Source organism: Terrapene carolina, unplaced genomic scaffold (genome assembly GCF_002925995.2).
Source record: "Terrapene carolina triunguis isolate 2854851 unplaced genomic scaffold, T_m_triunguis-2.0 Scaffold192, whole genome shotgun sequence".
Taxonomy (NCBI): domain Eukaryota; kingdom Metazoa; phylum Chordata; order Testudines; family Emydidae; genus Terrapene; species Terrapene triunguis.
Genome location: NW_020664543.1, coordinates 386780 through 409035, shown reverse-complemented (window position 1 = coordinate 409035; position 22256 = coordinate 386780). Strand labels below are relative to the sequence as shown.

The following is a 22256-nucleotide window of genomic DNA, read 5'->3' as shown; positions in this document are numbered from 1 at the left end:
GGGAGGCCGTTTGCACGCTCGGACTCCCGCTGCGAGCCGCCTCTAGCGGGACCGAAACCGGCAGCGGGCGCCTCCGAGCCCTGCCACAGGATAAGCCCCGCCCACCGGCCACCACGACAGAGCCCGAGGTCGGTAACTGCGCCGGTGCGGGGCTGGCTTGGGGAGGTCTCTCCTGTCCCCTGCCTCTGCCCCGGGCGGGCGGCGATACCGCCCGCGGGCCGCGCTGCCCCGCCCCCTCTCCCGGGCGGGCGGGCGGCGATACCGCCCGCGGGCCGCGCTGTCCCGCCCCCTCTCCTGCGTGGGCGGCAATACCGCCTGCGGGCCGCGCTTCCCCGCCCCTCTCCCGGGCCGGCGGCGATACCGCGCGCGGCCCCGCCCCCTCTCCCTGGCGGGCGGCCGGCAATAACGCCCGCCCACCTCCCGGTTAACCAATATGGCCCCGCCGCCTCTCCAGGGCAGGGGGGCCGCGCTTCCCCGCCCCCTCTCCCGGGCCGGCGGCGATACCGCCCGCGGGCCGCGCTGCCCCGCCCCCTCTCCCGGGCGGGCAGCGATACCGCGGTCCGTGTGTGCCCTGCTGGTTTCCTTGACCAAGGGGCAAACGCGAGAGACGGTGTCTCCCGCTCTCTCCCCGCAGGTGGCACCTGGTGGCTCAGGGTAGAGCCCATCTGCCTTTATGAGCCTCTCTTCTGCCTCGAAGAGCAGTGGCCACAGCATTGGCATTTTAAGCATCATGGCTGGTAACTGAGACAGCAGCACTGAGGTGAACAGGGAAAGTTAACTCATTTCAGAGCTATCGTTCCAGGCTCTCTGCAAACATAGGCAGGCCTTGTCTACACACACTCAAGTTATACTGCTTTAATTATGCCAGTGTTGTTACAGTGCTACAACACCCTTAGTGTGGGTGCATTGATAGCAGTATAAAAATGCTTATACCAATGTACTTTATTCCCATATGGGAAGGGGAATAAACAATAAAAGTATAAGGTACTTTTATAACAGTGAGACTACATCCACACTAGGGATTTCACTAATTTAACTTTCAGTAAAGAAAAAAAGCCCCTCCCCCCAATTTATATAGTTACAATTATATGAAATCTATGTGTAGACTAGGCCTGAGGTAGATGTTGCTGCATCAGTTTACACTCGGTCACATTTGATAGACTTAAAAAAAAAAAAAAAAAGGCTTGACAATCTGCAGAGTAAAGATGGCATCTTGGGAGCGGGTTGCCTCAGTTCAAGCCCTGTGTATCTGTATATCAGGATAGTATCAGGGGGTAGCCGTGTTAGTCTGGATCTGTAAAAATACATGTTAGTCTTACAGGTGCCACAGGACTCTCTGTTGCTTTATGTCAGGATAGTTAGCTTCTGAGACATAGCTGTCCTGAAGAGTCCAGACGGTAGGTGTTGGGCATGTGTGGTGCTGTACCAGTGATAGGCTGTGTTGGGTTCATCTTTCTTGAGGTTTTGCTAAGCACCAGCCTTGCTTTGGGGTTTGTGGCTGTTCTGCTCCTGTGTGAGATTTTCAGGCTTGATGGATGCTCAGCATCAGAAGTTCCCAAGCTGTGGTTCCTCTAACACTTGCTGGTCACTTGGCACTGGTTCTTTATGCTTCTAGCTGAGCAATTGGAATAGCTGTACAGGGAGGTGAAAGGAGAGCTAAAAGAGACAGGGCAACTAACTTCCTGCCAAAGATCAAAACATGTATTGTGTCAGAGAGTTAATAATCCATAAATTCTTTCTTGCTGGGGCTTCACCACATGAGCAATTGCTGTGGTTGCCACATGGATGTAACACTATTGCTAACTCTCGCAAATTAATTGTGAATCACAGGATTGTGGTGCTAGCAGGAGGAACTGTACTATTGGAGCAGGAAGCCCCTCCATTCCCTTGATTTTCAGGGCTGGACAAACAGCCAGAGCTTTGTGAAAGAAGACACAGACATGCCCTTCCTTCCTTTATGGATTGGTCCTGGGGTAGTGAGCGGGAGGAGCTGGGGAACAGTTGCTGCCTGGCCTGAGCAGGGCCTTGGAGCCTGCAACAGAACTTCTGGGGCAATTCTCCTTTGCCCCAGACACAGCTGTTCTCTGATGACTCCTCTCTCCGCCCTTTCAGTACTCCTTTGCCTGGGACCAGCAGCTGTACTTCCTGAGGCAGCAGGAGGCGGGGTGGGGATAGTTGGGGGAAGTCCTTCTGGGTTCCCAGCAGAGGAGAAGTCCTGAAGCAGTGAGAGGGAAGAGTAATTAAAATAAAAATATATTTGTAGCTATTTGGACAATTATAAGATTTTAAAGGTAAATAATTTATTGTAATCACTGGATAACACATATTTCTGTAGTTAAAATTATACAAAGAAATAATTATTTAAATTTATGGTTTATATGCTTTGAATGTGAGTTAATTGGTTATTTAAAAATAATATTTAAGATTGAAACTATAAAAACTGCACTGAGATGTAGAAAGCACTGCTTGGGTGATGGTTTTCCAGCAGTTAGCAAGGTGGTTGATGTTGTAAAGACATTCGTTGCAGTTCACATAAATCTTCACTGAAAAATAATTTGAAAACCTGATCCATAGGGAGAGTGCTTTATTTTTCTTGGGTGGTCTTTGTTCAGCTCCATTTTATAGTCCTCGTACAATATATTCTAAAATAACAATGATCCATAGAATATCAGGGTTGGAAGGGAGCTCAGGAGGTATCTAGTCCAACCCCCTGCTCAAAGCAGGATTAATCCCAACTAAATCATCCCAGCCAGGGGATTCTTTGTGTGTGAAGGTGAGGTTGCTGCAGGAGGGTAGGAAAATGTGTGTGTGTGGGGGGGCAGCGAAGGGAGGAAGTTGGAAAGGGAAATGTAGGAGGAAGGTAGGAAATGAGTCTGGGGAGAATCAAGAAGAATAGGCAATGGGGATCGGGGAGTTACCCGGTCTTAGGGATGAAGAGGGCAGAGCAGCCAGGGAGAGGTGTGCATTTTTGTGTGCATTAAACATTGACTTTTCAACTTGAAATTCTCATTTACACACTGGAGAGGAGTAGTGGGGAGTTAAATATTTTTTTTAATCTTTTGATTTGTTTTTAGTCTATGTCATGATTTCTGATCTTTTGAGGTTGGCCATTCGCTGATGTTATGGGAGGAGCAGTGGGGGCTGTGTCGCAGGAGACAATATCTGTACTCTGAGATGGGGCTGCACATGTAATATTTCTAAATTTGGCTCTGTATTATAGCTCCCAGCATGCCCTCCTCCCCGGGTTACTGGGGTGGAGAGGGAGGGGGAAAGAGAGGGGAAGAGCAAAACTACAATCCCCAGCATGCTCTACTCTTCCTAGTTACAGAGTGTGTGTGGGGGGTGGCTGTTGTAAGGGGTGGGGGCTGTATCCCAGTAACAGTCAACGGGTACATGAGAAGAGGCTGTAGTGAGTTTCTCCCTATCCTGGGAGAGTGGAGTTGGGACTGGTGTCCTGCAGGGCTCCAAGTGGGTGTTTATGGGGTGGGAAAGGCTCTGGCTCTGAGCACTATTTGTATCAGTCCTGCTTATCCTTAGGACCATGCACTATAGTCCAGAGATAACTGCTTCTTGCCTTTCACAGTACAGCCTTTACTGTCCACCAGGTTTTCCTGCATTCCCTGCTCTTCTCTGAGGCCAGCGTGGTCCTTCGTCATGTGGAGGACAGGAAGGGAGTGACATTAGCACCTGCTGTGGCAATGGAAGAGTTTCGAAGGGCCTATGTCCAGTTATGTAAGGAGAGTGGTGCTCAGCCACAGGAGACAGTCCTGCAGCAGCTACATGAGCTCCGGGAGGGGCCAGGACAAAGCCACTTGGATTTTGCCACCCAGAGCCTTTCTGTGGATACATGCAGAGTCCTAGGGAAGCTTTTACAGGACGAGATCCTGTTTACGGATATCATGCTGAGTGACTGCATGCTGAATGAAGAAGGTGGGACTCTCTTTGCCCACAGGGAGACACTTGCATGTGTGCTATGCGTCTGAACCGTGAGATCTGGGAGTCAGGCTCACGCTGAAAGTCAAATTCTTAATCTTAAGGAAGTTGCTTTGAAGAGTGAATAAATGTGTGCTTATGGGCAAAACTGCAGCCCCATGCACAGGGAATTAGATCCAGGATTCTTGCTAATAGTAATTTGAGTGTTTGAATCTCCTGGCCTTACATTTACTCTATAAACTAATCTGTCTCAGAGAGAATATTATCTAAGCCCAAATGAACCCACACATTCTGTTTGCATTTTTTACTTTTTTACCTCACCAAGTTGATTGAGCTTTGAAAGCTGATATATTTTCTTGTTTAACTAATCTTATCACAAAAGCAAAACTTCATATGTTTCAACCAGTGATGCCAAGGTGGGTGGTGGGGTCTCGTTCTGTTCAGGACTTGGGTCTGAGACGCTTACTGGGACCACATACAAACTATTTTGTGAGCATGAATAAAAGATCTGAGCCCCAGAAACTCCTTGCACTGCTTGCATGCTTAGGGAAGGTTAAAGGGACATGCTGAACACAATTAGGATGAAACTTTCAAATCTCAAACGGACAATATTTTTACTCTCCAATCCCTCATTCCAGGGTGTATGAATACATATGCAGAGCTTTTAATTTTTATGGTTGTTGCTGATGGGCAAAGGCTTTATCGGAAAACTGTCTTAAATATAGATCTGTACAGTCAGGCTTGGGCTCAATCTGGTATCTCCAGAAAGGGGACTCACCACGTGGAATACTCTGCCTCAACCACTTAACAGTCTAAAACAGGGTTTCTGCCACTGCATTGTCCCTGTAGAGTACAACTACTTTAGAAAAATAAGAGAGAAAAATACAGTGATCAGAGATCTTTAGGAGCCCACATTAGTAAGAGGAAGGACTGGGGGTGTTGGAAGGAAGCTGTTTGCAGTTGGAGCATGAGGTGTGACTCTAGCTGTGCTGGACTAATGAGGCCACAGAGTTGCTTGAAACTGATTGTGTGCTTTGGTGATTCCCTTGGTGCCCTGCTGCATATGCCAGAAGCACATTCCCTCTGCCTGGGAGGACTTGTCTGTTGTACATTTCCACTCATACGGCACGTTTCCACTGCAGCTGGTGGCGTAATTTCCAGCTCACGTAGACATACATGAGGTAATTTTGATGGCGTTTGTGTGCTAAAAATAGCAGTGTAATTGGGGCGGCTTGGACTAGCCACCTGAGTTCATACCTAAGTTCTCTGACAGGACTGGACTCGGGGAGCTAGCCTGCGCTGCCACCAGTGCTGCTGCAGCTTTGCTAATATTTTGAGTATAGCTTGATCAAAGCTAGCAAGTGTACATCTACCCAAGCTGGAAGTTAGCCCTACAGCAGCAAGAGGAATTATTTGCAGCTGCAGTTGCTGAATTTACTTTCTGGCGGCTCAGGGGACTGGAAATGAGACTTGGAGCCTTTACCCTCTACATAAGAACATACATAAGAGCGGCCACACTGGGTCAGACCAAAGGTCCATCTAGCCCAGTGTCCTGTCTTCCAACAGTGGCCAATGCCAGGTGCCCCAGAGGGAATGAACAGATCACTAGTTTCAGTGTGGGCCAAGTCAGTAGCAGCCAAATGTTGTGTGAAATCTCTGTCCAAACCCTAGAGGAGAAGTGTCTACACAAACTACCCTATCAGCAGAGACCAAGGGCTGAATAAGCCATAGAGTCTGAAGTCCCCCCTTACTCCTAGAGGAGGGTTCTCAGACCAAGGCTGTGATCATAGTGGCAGGGCTTGTGAGAAGCCTCTACCCGGGCTCTAGCTGGTCTGTGTGTAAAAAGAGGTCTCCAGGTCAGGTTGGCATTTTCCAGCAGCACTAAAGTTACTTGCTAATGAAATAGTTTCTCCCTGTAGCTACCTCCCCTTGACTGGGGCTGCCGGGGTGAAGAGGTGTTTACTGACACCTCATGTTCAGGTCCAGGAGAGGGTTGAAGTTCTGTGTGAAATATAAATATCCTTCTTTTCTCTTTCACAGGGGTCAGACATCTGCTGAATGGACTTTGCTCCAACACTGTAGTAAAATCTTTGGACTTGAAGGTGAGTTTATTTGACTTTACTTGAGCAACTCTGAGCACAAGTCTTGGCCTTCAACACAGAGAAAGCAATTGAGGAGGTTACAGAGGTGCAGATTTTATGGGAATTGGGGATGGAAAGACCCGATGATCCCATGCAGGCCACCAGCTGAAGGGACCAGTGCAGGAGTGTTCCCTTTTGCACACTTCCTAGTGCGGTGTCCTGTCCATTGTAATTGCCTCTCTTGATGGGACTCCCAGCCCTTCTCTTAGGGAGACTGCTTCACTGCTTGGTAGAACTCGCTGGTGGGAAGGTTTTCCTAATAATCCGTTGCTAAGGCCTTGTCTACGTACAGAAATTGCATACTTTTAATATAAAATTGTTTTTTAAACTGATTAATTTAAACTGGTGCAAACTCCTGTGGACACACTTATTTTGGTTTAATAATGACTTAGTTCAGTTTAGTTTAAAACTGTTCCTAATTGACTTAAGCTATAATGAATTACATCTGTTTTAATCTGAAGTGTGTCCACATAGCCTTTTGCACCAGTTTAACTAAATCTCTTTAAAGTCACACATTAACTACACTCTGATCTACACTTAACATTTAGATCACCTAGATATGTTGCTCAGGGGGAGTGGAAATTCACACCCCTCAGCGCTGTAGTTAAATCGACCTAATCCTCAGTGTAGATGCAAATTCTTCTGTTGACCTAGCAACTGCTTCTTGGGGGGTGGATTAACTACATTGACGAAGAAACCCTTCCATCAGTGTAGGAAGTGTGTGCACTATGGCACTACAGCTCTGGTGCTCATCGTGTAGACACTGCCTACAACTGGTTCAACTTTCTCATATAGATCAGTCCATCTTTACTTACTCATGGGCAATTATTACTGTGTGTCTCCCTCTTAGCTGCTGCTTGGTCAAGCTAGACATATTTAGGTCTTTTAATGTTTCAACATCAGTGAGGGAGTCCCCTGGTTATCTGAATTGCTCTTCTGTGAAGTCACTCCAATTTATCAATATCTTTCTGTTAACATGGTATGGAGAACTGAACACATTATTACACCAGAATTGCATGTGGAAAGGACTATCTGCCCCGGGTCTGTCATATGTTGCCTTTATGTATACAGCCCAAAATTGTGTTAAAAAATACTAGCAAAGCAGAATCTGGGTTCTGATTGAATACTACCTAAAAATATGCATTGCAACACTGACAACCAAGCTCAAGTTATGGGTGTGTGTGTATGCAGTACAGTGGGATCTGTAGCCCCTGGATAGATCACACTTGCCACAGATCCTCAGGGGAGAGTGTAACAAAAGATTTATTTAAAAAAAACAAACATAAAGACAGCCTTCTGCTAGGACATAGTATCATTCTGAGTTAGTTCCCAAACCCATCCATCATGCCTCGCTCTGCTGTCAGATGAGCCCTTCCTGGTGAAAAGTCGAAATGGCCACCAGATGCCAAGAGTCTGAGGCTCCCTTCTTATCACAGACAAATGGTGATCATATTTGACACTACTGTTTCCATGTGGGAGGTATTTGGCTCCCCCATGTGGAAAGTGTTTCCTGTCACAGTGAGGCCAGGCAGCATGTTTCTATTTGGCACTGTCACCAGCAGGAGCTGTGCATTTCCAAGCGAGGGCTGGAGAGCCTGGGTTTAGTGGGCAATGTGCATGGGACCAGTGTTACCCACATGTGATAAATCATAACCACAACTCGGCCTTGGCACCACCCAGTGTATCAGGCGGGATGAAACGGGACACCTTAAGCCACTCACCTGCGGTATTTGTTTCAGGGGAATAACCTGCGAGCTCTGGGTGCTGAGGCTTTGGGGAAACTCCTCAGGCAGAACAAATCCATCAGAAGGTGAGGTGTAAAGTCACTTCCACCCGTCTGTCCACTATGTGCTGGGTGAGTGGGTGCAAGGGTCGGGGGCTTCCTTCTCTGCTGGACACTGGAGAGCTCCCTTCTCTTTGGAGTCTGGTCTTTGTTGGCTAGGGTGGGCCTGTGATTGGGTCCCCACAGGAGCTAGGCTGAGGCAGCCCCTTCAGCCTCTTGCTGTTCCTTGTTCCTAGGGATGTAGATTAACCTGCGACTCCTGTTTAACTTTCCCCTCAGCCTCACCTTGGAGTGGAACAGCCTGGGCATGTGGGAGGAGGGCTTTTCCCTCTTCTGCCAGGGACTAGGAGGTAACCGCTTCCTCCAGTGGCTGGATCTACGCAATAACCAGATTAACCACCAGGGAGCAGGAGAGCTGGCCATGGCCCTGAAATGCAATTCCAGCCTACAGGAGCTGGGTAAGAGCAACTCCCCTTCGTCAGGATGTTATCACTTTCAGGTGGTACCTTTGGCCTAAGTTCCCTCTAAGCTGCATGGTCTCGCGCAGCTGCCTACTAAGCCCTGCGCAGGGGCTTGGGGCTGCAGCGGGGAGAGATGCCTCTCTCCCAGCACGAACCTACCACAGCGGGGAGAGGCGTCTTTTCCCGCTGGCCCCAGCACAGACCTATCCTGGATTTGCTGCGGCCAGGGGAGAGGCGCTCCTCCCCTGGCCCCAACCCAGCCCCAGCATGGACCTGCTGTAGCCAGGGGAGAGGCGCCTCTCCCCCCCAGCCCAGGTGCTGCTGGGGGGAGTCTCCTCTCCCCGCTGTAGCCCCTGGGCAGCGTGCACCCCAAACCTCTCATCCCCGGCCCCAGCCAGAGCTCTCACCTCCCCCGCACCCCAGTCCTCTGCCCCAGCCCAGAACCCCCCTCCCACACTCCAAACCCCTCAGCCCCACCGCATGAATTTTGTTATGTGCACCAATATGGAGGTGATATGAAATTCATTCCGCACATGCATGGGAAAAATTAGAGGGAACACTGCCTATTGCACTGCCTCCCCATTTCCAGTCACTCCAGAGCTGCTCAGAAACTCTATGCCAGTGGCAGCCCTGGCAGCCTCTATAACGATTTCATGATTTAGGTAAGCAGGGGCTAACCAGAAACTCTGGAACGGAAGCACAGAATCTAAATCTGGGTACCTGGTGCAGTAGCACCACTCTTGGGGTTGATGAGAAGAGCAAATCCCCCAGCTTATGACTGTCCTGTTGGTTTGAGACTCGTGCATCTCATTCCAGGCCCTGAGGTTTCTTTGTGCAGATGCCCTGCTGCCCCAAATAGAAGCCTTGATAGAATTTCCCTTCCCCTCCCTAACTGGGCAGAGGTTGCTGTTGTGCTGTCTCCCTGCAGGGAGTTTCTTTTCTTTCAGACTAGAAGCAAACTTCTGGGCTGGGCAGTCTCTCCTAGGAAGTTGGGTTTGTTGAATAATGACGTGATGGGAACATCCTGCAGGCCTGCCTGGCTGGAATGGTTCCTTGCGCAGACTTTGCAGTGTGTGCAGCGTTTATTGCAGGTCCTTCTGCAGGATGCTGAGAGGGTAGATGAAGCTGCATTTGCTATATGTTTGCACCGTCCGTCACTTTCTCGTTCCATCACTCTCAGATGTTGAACCACACCCACTGGTGGCTTATGCTGAGGCTCCTGTGGGTAGCTGACCCACTGTGCAGGGGTGCCATGTGTGAGGAATATATTCAGTATGGCTTGATGGTGCTGGTGCTATTGCCAAGGTTTGTTGCCCCTCTAGATTTGCGTTGGAATAACATTGGGCTCCTGGGGGGCCGAGCGTTACTGAGCTGTCTGCACAGCAACAAGACCTTGAGGAGACTGGAGCTGGCTGGGAACAACATCCCCAGTGACATCCTGAAGGCTGTGGGTATGTGGCCAATGTTGTGTGGGCAAGACGTGTGCATTCTTCTTCTCACCACAGGGACATGGATGGTGATGGGGCTGCTGCTATCTCAGAGGAGCCCTATGTCTCCCACTCCCTGACAGGAGCCATTTAAGGCCCTGCCTGCTGGTAAGGGAGGAGTTGTGCTGAACTCAGGTATGCAGGGAGCTGCACTGTGCTAAGGGGAGATATGTTGGAATTTTCCCAGTTCCTCCCTGCAGAGATCAGCTAGGGGAGGAGATGGTTGGGTTTGATTGAGTGCAATCTTGGAGTGTCATGTAAACAGGGAAGGACTCCCCCTTCAGTGGGGCTTTGTATTGTCCCATAGTGGCTGTGGTACAGTTTGGAAGTTGCCAAAAGCAGCCCCCACTGAGCTGCATTGTTGTTGTGGGTTTTGGAAGCTATTTCTTTAACACAGAACACTTCCTTCACTCTATCCATTGCACCCATATTGTGGGAACAGTCTCCCTAACAGGGGTCCATGCGGAGGCCACAGGGGTCTAGGTATCATCCTGCTGTAGAACCTCTCTCTGCTCTATTGTTATGGAAATGTGCATATCTACTCTAGTTCTCTCTGTGTCAGACCAAGCCATGGATCACAACCAGGATCGCCAGACCATTCTTGCTGAGAACCACAGCCGGACACGCGTGCTCAGTAAGGAGATGTTTAGTCTGAAGGAGGAGAAGGCTAAGCAGGTGAGTGGCCTCCTAATGCTTCAGCAGCTTGAGTGGGGCAGCCATGAACACTGGCTTTCCTGCGAATTGTCTTTGTAAGGTAGCACAGTACCAGGAGTCTTGGCCCAAGGAGCCACTTGCACATGTTGACATGCTGCATTCGTACTTGCAGTAGGCACACAGCATCATACAGCAGATTGGGGCGAGGTCGCCCTTGGGAACAGATCCACCAGTTGGATTGTTGCATTGGAAACATCCCATGGCTGAAACACTTGTTTCTGGGAACCAAAGGATTTCAGTGGTTTCATTTTCATTCATCCTGTTCTTTCTCTTACTGGGACAGTTCAGTACTTTCCAGTTTGTGAAGTTGTTAATACATGTGATTTCCACATCCTCTCCCTCCCTGTGGTACAAAGTCTCTGAGACAGAACACTAGCTTTGATCAATGACCATAGACCAACCAGGTGGTGACGCCCATCAGATCACTAGTTTGGTTTCTTCCAGGAGATCAGCTGGTGCTGCTCCCCGTGCAGCCCCAAAGGGAGGGTAGGGAGAGGCAGGTCTAAATGCCACAAACTCATGCAGTTCACGGTGTCACTGGTGTTTGTCTCAATCTCAGTTCCTGGATTTGATGGACACTATTGACAAACAGAGAGAAGAAATAACCAGGAGCAGCAGGTCAGTGAATCTCTTGGCTCCCGCCTCGCATGGGGGAAAGATCGGGTTCTCAGAGGGAAATCTGAGATGGAAGTCTTAATTTCAAGTTGTTAATGTTTTTCTTTTCCCAATTCAGGACATCAGCAGCACGAGTTGGCCAGTTACAGGAAGCCCTGAATGAGCGGCAGTCTGTCATGAATTCACTAAAAGCCAAGTATGAGGAAAGAATCTGCCCAGTCATTTCATTGTCTGAGAAGTAGGCTGTACTGCTCAGAACTGTGGAGAGAGGAGGGAGTAGCTGGCTCACTATTTCAGTCGGTATTTTTTTAGCACCTAGAGGTCCCAGTCAGGATCAGGGCCCATTGTACTGGATGCTGCACAAATGTAGTAAACACAGCGACTGCCCCAAAGAGCTTGCACACTAGAAGAAGTAACAGACAAGCAGGGAGGCTTAGGATTGGGTCGAAGGGGATAGTGACAAGGCAGACCATTGTGGGGATGGGCTCCCAGCAGTTTGCAGGCTGGAGAGAGAAATGGATGCTAATCATGTCAGTTTCCAGGGCACCTGGGAACTTGTTGCACTGGACAGACCTAGATGGAGAGGTCTGTGCCATGAGGCTGTGTCCACTTTTAAGGAGTGGCATGTAAGGTCTCTGCAGGAAAGAGAGCACGTCATAAGGCCAATGCCTGAAGCCCTCCGCCCAACAACGACTACACTTGCAAGGCATGCAACTGCCTTTGCAAATCAGGGATCAGACTCGTTTCCCACGTGAGAAGCCATAAAAACAAATAAGCCCAAAACTTAAGTCAATGTCAGCTGAACTCTCAGCTGTCGAAGTGATGGGAAAATCCAACAATCATGTCAGTGATCCCCACTGGCCACCTACCTCACTGCTGTCAATTGGCAATTTCCCATCAGCATTGATCCCTGTGGAAGTGGATCTTGTACGGGGTTTTGAGGGAGGGCGGGTTGGGGCCTGACAGATTGATACAATAGGGGCATTCTGTGCATTTATGGGAGAAGCTGAGAAATGAGCTACAAGACCTGGTATCACTGGAGAGTGTTAAGTAGATGGACCATGCAGAGCCGGCAGAAGGCAAAAGATGGGCTGTATAGGGCTGGTATGGAGGAGAAGACATGGGCTAGGCTATCCAGGGGTTGGGGACAAGCAGCCTCTCTTTGCAGAGCGGGAGGGAGTTGGCCCATTTGCTGTGTGTGTTTAAGGCCAGTTCTATACTACAGACTTCTGCCAGCAGAGCAGGGGTGTGGTGAGGTGTGATTCTCACAGACAGTGAAGAGGGACCCAACACCTAGGTCAGTGGGCACATTAAATTCACTATTGAGAAATGCAATATAAGGGGCAGGACATTGAAGGAATAAGTAGAGCTACTCAGGCCCCTTATTGGTGTATAAATTAACTGTAACAACTGAAGGAAAAGTTCTCTAAGTGTCCTGTAAACAGCTCAGCGATCACAATCAGATGCTTCTATTCAGCCTTTTTTACAAGAGCAAAATTGAAAGGCAACAAATTTATAACTGATAAAAAATATTTGTTACACAATGTAAAATTAGTCTGCTCAATTTCTTGCCACAAGTTTTCATTACAGCCAGGAGCTTAGTAGGATTCCAAAAAGGATCCAATATCTCTTGATAATGAGAGCACCCACAGTAACATTAGATGTGATACAGATACATTAGGGGATACAAGTCCTTGTGCTTCAAGATCTGAGCTAACCACTATCTGATGAGGGGTAGGAAGGAACTGCCCCAATGAGCAAGTTATTCTGTAATTGCAAATTCCAGAGTTTCTTGCACCTTCCTCTGAAGCAGCTGGTACTGACCATTGTCTGAGACAAGAGACGGAGCTGGGAGGACCCCAAGCTGATCCTCTGGCTCTTCCTATGTTGCTGTGAGGTTGTGTCTTGCTGCATATCCTGTGCTGTCCAGTGTAGAGAATTCATTGGGACTATGATGTATTTTTGGGAGGGACAAAGATTAAAATCTCAGCTGTGCCTTCTGCTGTGTAGACTGCAGATGACTGAAGCTGCATTGGCTCTGTCTGAGCAGAAAGTGCACAACTTGGGAGAGCTGCTGAGTGCCACAAAGCAGGAGCAAGCCAGCATGACCGAGTGCCAGTTGAAGGCGCTCCGGCAGCAAAAACAGGTGGGCTGGACGGGGCTGGTCAATATTTGATTCTGGGTGGCGTTCTGGTTTGGGATGTCAGGGGATGCTGGATGGGATGAGAAGTCAGGTGGTTCCATATATGAACTGCTGTGAACTGTGAAGTACAGAATAGTGACTGGAGAATGATCTGTACTGTGAGTGGGAGAAAGTTATGGTGTTGGGGACTTGGGTTATTTTGAAGTGGTATTGGATGGGGGTGTGGGGCCTCAGGAGGTCTGGGATGGGCTTTCCTAATCCTGGGCTTGGTTTGCAGGAAGCTGCTGATCGGGAAACAAAGCTGCTCCGGGACCTATCTGCTGCCAATGAGAAAAACCTGCTTCTAAGAAATCAGGTAGGAGAGCAAGCCTAGGCTGAAACATGGGATGGGCCTGAGGAATTCCCAACATGCTTTTTACTTTGCTAACTGTGTGTAGGTTTCCAGACCCTTTCCTATGCTCCCACTGGCTAGTGGCCATGCTCAGCCAGCCACCCATCCCAGTGCTAGTGGAAGCAGAAGCTCTGTTTGTCTTCACTTCATGGTGGTGATTTCCATTCAGGTGGATGAGCTAGAGAGAAGGTGCAAAGCCCAGCAGGACCAGCTGTTCCAGGTGAAGCAAGATTTGACAAACACAACAGCAGAGCTGAAACTGCGGGCCGTGCAGGCGGAGGGTGAGTGGAGGAGCTGGGCAGCCAGGCCTGGGGGGAATCAGAGAATTGAGTTATGGGGGAGCCAGACCCTGCAGTCCGAGCATAAAGATTTATGGTGAGACATGTAGTGTGAGGTGAAGGGTGTGGAGTACCAGGGCGAGACCTTGGTTGATAATCCACTCTCCTTTAACCTCCAGAACGCCTAGAAATGGAGAAGAAGAGATTTAAACAGGGCCTGGAAGATGTGGAATCCCTTCGACTGAAAGAGGTAAGGACAGGGCCGCAGCAGCAACTGAACCAAGTCTCCCCACTGGCCTCTGGGCTACTGACCCCTTTGGTTTAGTTACTGGGACTGTTTGTTGATGTCAGGTGAGGATCCAGCAGCCTCTGGCTCATCCATGGGAACAAAAGGCCATTTATAAAAATAGAAACTCTTTCCCGCTGGCCTGAGCCTGGCAGGAGAGATTGCAGGGCACCCTGCTGCTAGGCCATCCAGCAAGGTTTTGCAGCCCTCAGGAGCGTACTCAGGTGTCAAAGAGATTTGTCCTTTGATCCTGTCCCCAGAGGGCAGTAACTGAACAGGTGGTGTCGTCATTTTTATCCCGAAAAAGCTGTTTTGCTGGAGCAAACAACAAAATGTCTCAAACACCCATTTGTGCAATTCAGGGCCAGTGATTGGGGCTCGGCTCATGTCACGTTCTAGGGTGCAGTTCACACCAGTGAGAGGTTGTATCACTGTTGTATTATATATAACCTGAGTGCCTCAAAATTTTCTGCAACTTGTGGCTCCCTGTCTGGGACATGCACACAGCCAGAATGCACTTGGTGTTCTATATGCTGTGGAGCTCTGATTCAACCACTTTGAATCCAACAGCCTGCCTGCAGTTATCACAGACATGCTTTTGTCTTTATCAGACTTGTTTAATGTTAGCAGGTGACCCCAACACCACCCCCAGTCCTGAACTTCCCCAGACCTGTGTGCTCTGAAATGTCCAGCCCTCTCCTGCAACATTCAGAGGAATAATAAGATCCTTTTGCTTCTTTAAGGAGACCAAACCCACCAGCTTGCCAAATTACCCAAAGTTCACATTCACTGAAGTACAAACACAGTTGGTTTAGATTAATAGTAAAACAAGTTTATTAACAAAAGACGACAGGATTTTAAGTGAGTTCAAGTGTAAGAGATAAAGTTAGAAATGGTTACAAGAAAATAAAAGTGAAAATACACATCTACAAGTCTAAAGCGGAATCTAGCAAGGTTTGGTTCAAGGCATTGTTCAAGAAGCTTTTCTCACCCACCGTCTTCCACAGTGGCTGCCCGTCTCGGTCAGGATCTCTTCCAGAGGCCCAAAGATGCTGATTTCTTTGGCAAGAGAGAACTTGAATTTTCTGTTCCTTTCTTTTACAGTCCAGTGAACCTTTTAAATGGATTCTTCTGAAGGTTACCCCTCAAAGTAAAGTTTTTATTTAAGCGGTGAGGAGGTGACATGCAGCATGCAGTCTGGTGGTGAAGGAGACCCCATGTTTTGTTGTTGTTGGTTTTTTTTGTTTTGTTTTAAAACCCTGCTCCTGTTTGCAGGAAACCAAACAATTTGCATTTTTACCAATCCTCCCCGCCCCCCCTTGAAGGTTCTGTTTACTACCTATATGTAAATTGAGATAAGCACACATTGCTTTGTTTAGGGTAGGCCTGTTTAACAACTTTGTCCCTGGCAGGGCTATTTGGTTTTGAACAAGTAACATCATAAACGGGGAATTCATAACTTTATGTATAATGTGGCTACATATATTTTACCATGATATTGACTAGTGAGTTATTTATTTTCAGACGATGCTTCACAAAATATATTTTGGACCAAGATTATTGCAGTAGTGTGTATAGTGCAAATACAGGGTGCTTCGAGTCCCAGCTCTATTAGCAGTTCCTCCCTGGGATTTGGGGACTGATTCTCCACTGGCACAGGCAGTGATGAGGAGGCTGTGATCAGATCTGGATTGAATTTGGGTCTCTCAAAACTGTCAAAACCAAAACCTTCCAAACTGTTCTTGGGTGTGTGTGGAAATCTCGTGAGAGATCTGTTTCAGGAAGACCTCATCTCACATCCCAACTGGAGCCTGGGCCTTTCCCAGTGTTTGGCTCCGGTCCAAGACCAAACTACAAGGTGGCCTGAGCTCCTGGGAGTTGACTCCAACCCCCTTTCTTCAAAAATGTGGGGGAATTTGTATGCAAAGCTCTGGCTTCCTTTTTAAAGGCATTTCTGCTCAGTTGTGTTGGAGCCTCACAGAAGAGTTGTGTTGGGGAAGGAGGAAGCTTTGTTTTCTCTTGCCAGTAGCTGGCTAGAGGGGAGTGTGCTATTCCCAAGGCTGGGTGACTGCTGTATCTCAGGAATAATAAGGTGTCAGAAACCCACTGGAATGGCTCCTGCTGCTTTGCAGGTGGATCACATGACACATCACATGGAGGCAAGTGAGCGCTCCATGCAGGAGAGAATCCAGAGGCTGGAAGCCATCCGGATTGGGCTGGAGGAGGTGAGAGCGAGTGGTCCGGGTGCCTGTGTGTCTGGGAGTCATTGGCTGTGGTGGAGTTGCAGTGGCAGGAACATGCTGCCAATATTTTAACAAGGGGCTTCTACAAAATTTTCCACTGCTGGCCTGTGAGACTCCCTGTGTGCTGTGGGGCATGAGGGCTGGGGCAGAGATGAGAAGACAAGGGGACTGAGGCATCTGTTCATTTGATTTCCTATTTAAACAAAAACTCTTTCTACTGGATAGTGGTGGAGCGAGGTCAAACACAGTCCTGGATCTGAAGCTGGGTAAGATAGCAGGGCTTGGGCATGCAGTCAGGGGAATTAAACATTGCCTGCAGCAGTGATGTATTTGCCTATGGGCTAAGGCCCATGGAGAACAGGTTTTTCAGCCCCCGTGCCTCTCCTGGCTGTGGCTCCCTAGCCCTGGAACTATGTGTCTGGTGCATTCCCACCTGCACCTGAAGCTTGGTCTGTGAATCAAATGACTGACCCAGGCAGCCGCTAGGTGGGGAAAGCCTTTTGTTCCCTGCCCCTAAGGGAAAGGAGGTGGCTGCATCACTTTTAGCCCTGTCCCATCTGTGGCTTGAAGCTGCATGGTAACATGGCTGGAATGTGTGTGTCCTGTGTGTTTGTGATAGGAGCTGAGCCGAGTCAAAGCAGCGGCATTTGCTGAGCGAGGTCAGGCAGAGGAGGAGTTAATCAAAGTCCGGGGCCAGGCCAGGCTGGAAGAGGTAAGACCGGGACCCAGCTACTGGGCCTGTCTGTGGAGGTGGGAGCGGATTTGTCTTTCCAGCATGTGTCTTTCTCGGATAACTGATCAGTAACTTGTTCTTCGTCTTGTTATCCTAAGTATTGACTGACTCATGAGGGTGAGTAACCCTGAGATGTCTGCATCAAGCTATATCAGCACTTTCCATACCAAGGTGTCTCAAAACCATCACCCCTGTCCCCAGCAGCCCAGCACCTTCCAACTTGTTACATACAGAATTAGTGGTTATGGTGTAATAGGGTGTCATTCTAACTGCTTATGCTCATGGTCCTGGCAGACAAGTGGATCCCTTTGCTGCTATGTATCAGCAGACTTCATGTGCTGCTGCAGTTCTCTAGGCTCAGTAGAATTTTTCCCATATGGCTATTGCTGTTGGACAAGAAATGTTACTTTCTAGACTTGAAGCCCGTGGAAACTGCAGTGAGACCCCCTGCGCAAGGGTGGGGGTTCCCCCTGTGTGGCATGTGAGGAGTCTTCCTCAAGACCCAGACCGCTTCTAGCATCTTACATCCCAAGCTAAAATGCTTTATGAGCTTATAAATACACCCCCACACACACTTCACCACTGCACAAGTGCAGTGATGTCTGAGGTGGGATGCAGCAGCTGAATAACCAGATACAGCAATGCTGCCCAGCCATTTAGGACAGGAAGTGAGGAAGAATGCTGTGTCAAACTGAAATGAACCCAGGCGGGAGGATGTAAATACCAGAACTGGGGCTTGTCCAGGACTCTGGCGTTAACGGTCCTACCCCTGTGAAATGCCCATTGGGATCTTCAGTGGGTGGTTAGGGCCTTGCTTTTACATCTCCTCCAAAAGGCAGCCCTTCCACCAGAACATTGTCTCCATCATCAGAAAGAGGCACTGGTCCCTGTTCAATTCAAGGGAGGCCTGTCCCTTGGTGACTCCCTGCCACCACACACTGCAGAATTTCCGCTTCCCATCCAAACACTTGCTAGGCCAGTCCCTGCTCGTGACCCTGGGCTGGAGAGAATCCTCTTACAGGAGGCAGAGGAACTACGCGCTTGTGTTTTACAGCAACAGCACCTGGATCACTTGGAAGAGAAGATACGGCTGATGACACAGTCACGAGATGAAGCTCAGAACTACTGCCTTCAGCAGAAGCAGGCAGTGGGAGAGGCACAGGCCAAGGTCAGCCAACTGACCCTGCAAACCGAAGGGCTCAAGAGGCGCGTGGAGGAACTACAACAGGTACTAGGGCAGGGGGAATTCTAGTCATTGATGCAGAGCTGTATGCTGCGGTTGCCGGTCTCTCATGTCCTGTGTATGCTAGGACCTGAGCGGCAAGGAGCAGGAGAAGGTGGCTGAGGTGAACAAAGTGAGAGTTGAGTTGCAGGAGCAGATTGGACACCTGCAGGCTGAAAGGACAGCACAGGAAGGGCTGAAAGAGAAGATTGCTGCCCTGGAGAGGCAATTGAAAGGTGATGGACGTGGGGGTTGGGGGACTATGTACAGCACCTTCCTTACAGACTGCAGGGAGTAGTATGAGGTGTCATGTCCTCTTAGTCCCGCCCCCATGGTCTAGAGAGTCTGGGGCCGAATGGTACAGGCTACTACCCTTGACTATACCACCTCATATTCCTTTCCTGCCTTCCAGTTGCTCTACAGACAGTGATGAATTAAACTGCACGGGAGCCCCTGGAAGTGCCTTAGGATTCTTATCCCCATTTTACAGATGGGAGACTGAGGCTCAGAAGTGAAGTGCCCTGCTTAAATTCACACAGTGGGGGGAGGGGAATAGAACCCATGTCTCTTGACCCTCAATCCTGTGAGCATGATGCCACACCTGCACACAAATGTGCATCCCCCCCATCAGGGTCTTGTTGGGCCCACTAGGTAAAGCTAGAGGTAAAGGCCTCCAGCAGTCTGTGCTGTGTGTGTCTGTTACCACTCTGCCTCCACAAGCATATTCCCACTACAGCAGGTTATTCCCTGGTACTGACCCATGAGCCAAAGGACACACCCACTCCCTATGCTAACCTGGTTCTTCTTGCACAGTGTTATCAAGTAACCACCGGGAGGCCCTGCTGGATAAAGAGAGTGAAATCTCTACTCTCCAGGAGAAGCTGAGGATGAAAGAGGCTGAGATCTCCAGGATGAGGGAAGAGGAGGCCCAACGAGCTAGTTTCCTGCAAAACGCCATCATGGCCTATGTGCAGGGCTCCGCCCTTGGAGCCCTCAGCCCTAGGAAATGAGCATGTCCTAAGGAATCCCAGGTGCCTGCTGTCAGGAATAGGGGGGTGTGATCTGTGTGCAGCTCCTTCTTCCGGAATATGCCTGGTTTCTCAGGAGAGTGGTGTTACTCCTCTCTGAAGCACAAGGGGGTCACAGACACAGAATCCCTCAGGCCATTCAGAAATTCTGCTGCTGACAGAAATGAGGTCTGAAGAAAGCAACTAGCCAAGCTGGGGTAGGGATAGCCAGGACTGAGTTCTCCCACTTCACCGTGTTAGGCCCTGTCCACACTAGAGCTTGTAACAGTCTTTGAAACTGTTTTTATGTCCTGTCACACAACATAAATCTATCTGTGTCTGCTCCACACACTGATACTAACTATGTTGTAGGATCCTGGGAGAGAAGTGTCACCCTGCAGCACTGATTTTGATGCCATGGCTGTTCACAAAGAAAGTCTTGTCAACACTCGACAGGGGAACTATCAAAAACAGCTCCCATGCTTGGGAGCCATCTGTGTCACTCTAGGCAAAGTACAGTGAGCCCAGATACTACGGTGATGGGTAACACAGACATACTTGTAATAAATAAAATCAGCTATGCTGGCAGGTGACTGCAGAACCAGGCTGGATAATGAATTGTTAGCTGTGGCTGAAGCCCTACAGTCCTAGTTGATATTGGAAAGTAGGGAAGATCCTGTCCTTGCTCAGTATGAACCACTGCCCTAAACTGGAGCCTCTTTAACAAGACAGTGGCAGAGAACAGCATTTAATTCCACGTTGCGGGGAGGGTCACACTGGATACTACTAAAGTGACAAGCTGCAAAGAATGATCTCCTGGCTCCCCAAGGTCCGTGACCTGTGCAGTGCCTATTTCCTTGGCTTTGAACTGGTGGAGAGGGTGTGAGTTGTTTTCTTTCCCTGGCTATAGAATTTCAGAAAATAATGTGTAGGAGATGGCGAATGATTTTATATTAATTTTAATGCACATTTTTTAAACGAAGATGAAAGTGAAATATGTGCCCTTCTCTCTGGGCCTAGGGGTTGATTTTGTTTTCATGGTTTGTTTCGCAGGGTTTATTTTAAAATAAAGAGCTTTTGCATTTTGTTAGAATACTGAGCAATCATCAGTTGCATGGTTTAACAAATTTGGGAACCCTAATGTTTGTTTTTAACTGTTGTGTTGATCTCTGTGATGTGCTTTCTGCAGGGAGACCCTCTGGGGCTGGCCAATAAACGGGGCAGCTGTATGGAGAACTAGCTGAGGGCATCTAGAGGTTACAGAGATTTTGAGCACAGCTAAAAACAGAGGGGGCCTGAATTAAACTCCCAGGGTGGTTGCTCAGCTCCAAGTCTTTCCTTGGGACCCAGGAGAGGCCCATGGACTGCAGCTGTACAGTAGCTGTAATTGAGTGAGAGGCCAGAGCCTCAGCTGCTCAAAATGGAAAAACTGGTTTCTGAGAGTTCTCGTAGAGAAGCAGATTAAAGGAGAAGCCCTTCGTATTGTGGGTGGCCTCCCCACATGATGCTTCTCAGGGTATGTCTACTCTGTAATGAAAGACCCATGGCCACGGCTGGCCCAACTCAGCTGACTTGGGCTCATGGGACTCAGGCTGCGAGGTTAAACATTTCAGTGTAGATGCTCAGGTTCCGGCTGCCACCTGGGTTGTGAAACCCTGTGTTTGGGGGGGGGTTTCAGATCCCAGGCTCCAGCATGAACCCGAATGTCTACACTGTCGTTTTTAGCCTCACAGCCCAAGCCCTGTGAGCCCAAGTCAATTGACCTGGGCTCTGAAACTCGGTGCCGTGGGTTTTTTATTGAAGTGCAGATGTACCCTAAGTTCTTGGCAGAATATTGTTGGATTTAGAGGAATCTAAAAGTCTCATCTGTGGCGGATTCTCACTCCTGCATCTTCGCTGCTGAGCACAAGATGGCTGGAACTTCTCCAGCCATGCACATTAGGGGGAAACTGCAGTAGCAGCTCCACAGTGGAGGTTACATTGTCACTATCTTTTAAGGTTTCCTGACCCTTGAGGCCATTAGTAGCAAAACAGAGAATGAACCAGGCCAGCTGCGGCGCAACACCCCTACACTGTCCTCCCAAGCAGAATTAGAGGTAACTTTCTCTTCATTATCTGTTTGTCCTAAATTACTAGAAGAAGTGACTGGTGGGCAATGGAAACCTTGAGGGGATTGGTGTATTGGAGAGGACTGGAGTGTTGGGGCTAAGGGGCAGGGCAAAACTAATCCAGCCTCTACATTCTGACTTTCTCTTTCAAAATCCTGTGTGAATAGTTCTCGTATCCTGGCCTCAGGCCACTAGCCTCCTAACAAAGTGATCTCTTGTATTGCTCTCTCATGCCTGTAGAGCAGCGATTCTCAAACTTATTTGATCATGCCCCCCTTCTTGAGGCAAACCAGCAATGTTCCGTCACTCGGCACCGTCAGTGGAATCAAGGCACCAGGTTGTGCCAGAGCTCCCGATTGCACCGTCGATCCTCACGCCAATCCCCCTCTCGCAGCAGGTCCCGTTCCAGGCACTGGTCATTCCTGCACCAGTCAGCGTCCCCACACAGATCCTGATCTTGGTACCGCTCCAGATCATGGCACCACGCCCCAGCCTCGCAACACCGTTCCCCAGCACGGCGACACTGCTCCGTAGTCCAGTTCTGCTTGGCACCGCCCTGGCCATAGTGGTCCTGGTCCCTGTCTTCGGACTCAGAGATGGGGTCTAGATACTCAGAGTGGGGCTGGCACCGGTCGAGCCATGGAAGGCCTGAGGTGGGGGAAGGGCCATAGCCCTCACAGTGGCAGGGACCAGCGCAGTGGCCATTTTGGA

General features: G+C 49.2%; 1 protein-coding gene across 2 annotated transcripts; it reads left to right on the top strand.

The window, feature by feature from the left end:
* Positions 1-8: 8 nt before the first annotated feature.
* Positions 9-20503, top strand: LRRC45 (leucine rich repeat containing 45). 2 transcript variants are annotated; one of them, XM_024203166.2, is made up of 18 exons: positions 9-128; positions 3606-3930; positions 5974-6035; positions 7814-7884; positions 8137-8315; positions 9641-9769; positions 10368-10480; positions 11079-11137; positions 11253-11330; positions 13145-13280; positions 13555-13632; positions 13838-13949; positions 14126-14196; positions 16365-16457; positions 17095-17187; positions 18263-18436; positions 18519-18666; positions 19244-20503. In XM_024203166.2, the coding sequence occupies exons 2-18, from the start codon at positions 3699-3701 to the stop codon at positions 19438-19440; spliced, it is 2025 nt and encodes a 674-aa protein (XP_024058934.1). In that variant the 5' UTR covers positions 9-128; positions 3606-3698; the 3' UTR covers positions 19441-20503. The 2 variants fall into 2 exon arrangements, with proteins under 2 accessions (XP_024058934.1, XP_024058933.1); XM_024203165.1 differs by lacking the exon at positions 9-128 and adding an exon at positions 2200-2291.
* The last annotated feature ends 1753 nt before the right edge of the window (positions 20504-22256 follow it).

What these genes read in the sequence shown, in the direction of transcription:
- LRRC45 (XM_024203166.2), top strand. Translation starts at nt 3,699, where the DNA reads ATGGAAGAGTTTCGAAGGGCCTATGTCCAGTTATGTAAGGAGAGTGGT. An exon ending in GAAATAACCAGGAGCAGCAG is followed by an intron (nt 11,138 to 11,252) that starts GTCAGTGAATCT and finishes TTCCCAATTCAG; the next exon opens with GACATCAGCAGCACGAGTTG. An exon ending in GCGTGGAGGAACTACAACAG is followed by an intron (nt 18,437 to 18,518) that starts GTACTAGGGCAG and finishes TGTGTATGCTAG; the next exon opens with GACCTGAGCGGCAAGGAGCA.